Source organism: Rosa rugosa, chromosome 2 (assembly GCF_958449725.1).
Source record: "Rosa rugosa chromosome 2, drRosRugo1.1, whole genome shotgun sequence".
Classification (NCBI taxonomy): domain Eukaryota; kingdom Viridiplantae; phylum Streptophyta; class Magnoliopsida; order Rosales; family Rosaceae; genus Rosa; species Rosa rugosa.
The window spans coordinates 44478371-44481761 of NC_084821.1; the positions used below are offsets into that span (position 1 = coordinate 44478371).

General features: G+C 35.1%; 1 protein-coding gene across 1 annotated transcript; it reads left to right on the forward strand.

The window, feature by feature from the left end:
* The first annotated feature begins 2974 nt into the window (after positions 1–2974).
* LOC133730825 (uncharacterized) lies at positions 2975–3391 on the forward strand. The gene has a single exon (XM_062158340.1). The coding sequence runs from the start codon at positions 2975–2977 to the stop codon at positions 3389–3391; it is 417 nt and encodes a 138-aa protein (XP_062014324.1).

The window sequence follows — 3391 nt, forward strand, 5'->3', positions numbered from 1 at the left end:
AATATTTCCCACAACTGCGTAGAGTTGATCTACCTCTCTTAAATTAACTCACCCCTTATTTAATATGTTAAAGTAAATCATAGTTACATAAACCATCTCCATATAAAACCCTAATTGTCAACCATTTAACCAGCTGCTGCCATGTGTAGATCGAGTAGCAGATGTTGTTGATTGAGCATGATCGATGATGTCAATTAAGCAATAGCAGCCTAGGGCAAGAATCATGTGATGTGAGTACGTTATTTCGTGACTGAATCATCTGTTAGGGTTTTTGGAAAAACGCAGCTAATAAGCTAGCTGCTAGCATGCATGGAGACCACGATCGATAGGGGTGGCGGGGCGGTTGGATTTGAACTCGAAGGTTAAAAGAGGTCGAGCAAGCCACTTTAGACTCACCCACCCACCAATTAACCAACCGCACGTACACTATCAAAGTGCAGCCATGCATACACAAAAGTTGATAATAACTTCAATTTGAACTCTGAGTCGCTAACTATATGTATAGGTTTTCAAATTCGTTAAAAAGAAGACACATCACGAATGACGTCATAGATAACCGAGGTCAGCTAGCTTAAACTTGAGCTTGATCGATCAAGTACTGGTACAAGTAGAAATGTTAAACGATCTCAAAATTTGAAATTCTAATTAAAGAAGGCAAGTTCATTTAAATAAGACGACATAATCACTAAGGGAAAATACATGAATATGGTCACTCTCATTGAAATTTATCAATTTAAGTGATATCGACAATTTAATTAGTAATGTCAAAATTGTTACGAATTCACAATCTTAATGTCTCACTAGTTTAATTGTCAAATGTCCTTGGCCATAATAGTCCTACTTCTCTAATGACATTCTTGCTCTTATTTGAATATTATTGTTGTTAGATTAAAACAGTGAAATCGTGTAATAACAATAATTGCATAGTATGTAGTGTTTTTGAACTGAGTACAACCCAAGTATCATCCAAAAATAAAATCTTTGTTTTTTTTTTCATTAGCAATATATCTCTTCTCTAAATTATAGATATATAAAGGAGACTAAAATTCACACTCTCTATTTTACAATTCACACTATATTTTTTTTATAGTATCTTAAATTTTGTCTTTTTGTAAAATAAATTTTTGAGGGTTATTTTATTTCTAAAAGAGGTAAGAAAAAGTGTGAATTGCAAATTTAGAAGTGTGAGTTTCATTTTCTTATATAAAAGTTTTCAATTTTAATATGTATAAATATTTGTTATATTTATAAACATAAAAAAATTTATTTCGAAAGGCGTACATTCATGTTATCCATGTTTTGCTTTAGCTTAGGTATGTTACTTCGGATTTTCTTGCCGGATTTCTTATGTAAATTTTGGTAGACTTCAGCCTTTTTGCTGTTGATCTAATGAATTCAACTTTTATTTCAAAAAAAAAAAAATGTTATCCATGTTTTTTTTTTGGTCTGATCCATGTTTTTCATGTTGAAAATATAGATATATATATAAAAGATAAAATAAGAAAAAGGCATCAAAAAGGAAAAGTAGCATTCATATTTGAGTTTCTTAGATTAGGAAGTAAAATAGCACATGTTATGGATAAGATGATCATAATTGGGTGATGATGAAATTGAGATGAGTTGGAATTAGTGATCGACCAAAAAAAAAATGAAGAAAAGGAACTCAACAAAGCATCGAAGAAAAGCGCGTGCACGTGAGATAACAGGAGATTGAAAGATTCGTTTTTGAGGGGTGTGCACTTACTTCGCACAAAATGAAAGATTCCAATTGCTAATGTGTTCACACCTACTTCAATGTGCAAGATGCCAAGATCCCATCCCAAAAGCCCTTTCACACCAGACTTCTTTTTAATACAATCATGCTTAACACATGATTCCAAATCTACATGCATCAATATCGATTTACAAATAGTAATGCATACAATGGTGGATTAACTCGATACAATGATAAATTGTGAAGTTAATGTACATTGATACATAATATATTGAACAATTACCAAGATTTTGCAATTGATTATAACAATAACAGTAACCTAGGATTTTTAGACCTGATGATTGTTTGGCTAGTATTAATATCTTTCATTTTTCTTAGAATTATTAGTGAGACTCCCCATTTTCTGATTTGACATTTTGTTGTCAATAGATGATGAAGTATAAATAGCGACATACATAAATAAATGTGTTATTTAATCACGATATTAATATATTTTACTATCTGATAATTTAAATTATTTGATTTACGAATTAGACGTCTAAAAATGATAACACCGTACAATATTTGTTGGGCATAGATTGAGAGTTGGTTCAAGTTAGGTAATTAGTAGTGGGAATAGAATCATGGGTCTTTAGCTAGTAAGATTAATCCAAACCCAAATTGCCCTGACATCAGAATCTTGACCTCCTTGGTTATTATAAATCGTGTAAGTAAGTATGTAAATATTACTTGTTAATTAAAATAGTCAAGCAGATCGGCTTGATGAGTATCAAATGATGGTGTCATGCATGTTCAGTTGGAACCAATCCCACCTCCTAAAAATGCCAAAATCCACCCGAGTAATTCTTGCATGGGGCAGCCGCACCGCCACGTGGTGCGGCTGACCAATCACTGCCCAAGCAGGGAGTATTTTAAGTATTTCACATTTAAAAATTAGAGATAGTTTCGGAATAGAAATAAAAATTTCTGAGATTTGATTGGACAGTCGCATTGTCACGTGGTGCGGCTGCCCGTAACTAAGAATTTTTCAATCCGCCATAGCCGAATTGATGAGGTCAAACTCTACCACCGCTTGCCACGTCGGAGAACATGTCATCAAATTAGGTTTGACCACTTTTCCCTCCCCCAACGTTCATCTTTATCACCATCGTTCTCGTTCCCCGTCTTTGCTCGTGTATATAAATCACAAAGTAGCTCGCTCTCTACTCCCAGATTTTTTTAACAAAGCAAAAACCAAAAGGAAAAGAAAGAAAGGAACTCATGGGGAATTGTATAAGGCACGATAAAGCGTCGTCGGTGAATTGGGGAGGCGAGGATTGGGGGTCTCTGGCAAATGATGATCTAGATCACAAGCATATGAGGAAGACGAAGAAGATAGAAGAAGAAGAAGAAGAAGGAGAAGAGGGGCTTCTTGGAGGTGAAGATGGTAAATTTGGTTCTTACGATTCTTCGGAGACGAAAGTTCCGCCACCAGCAGGAGCTACAGAAGTGAAGATAAAGATGACGAAGAAGCAGCTGGAGGAGTTGATGGGTAGGGTGGAGCTGAAGCAAATGACTGTGCAGCAGGTTTTGGCACAGTTGATCATGAGCGTCAGTAGTAATAATAGTGATCCATACGAGACTGATCATCAACGGCCGTGGAGGCCTGTCCTTCAGAGCATTCCCGAGGTCAATTGA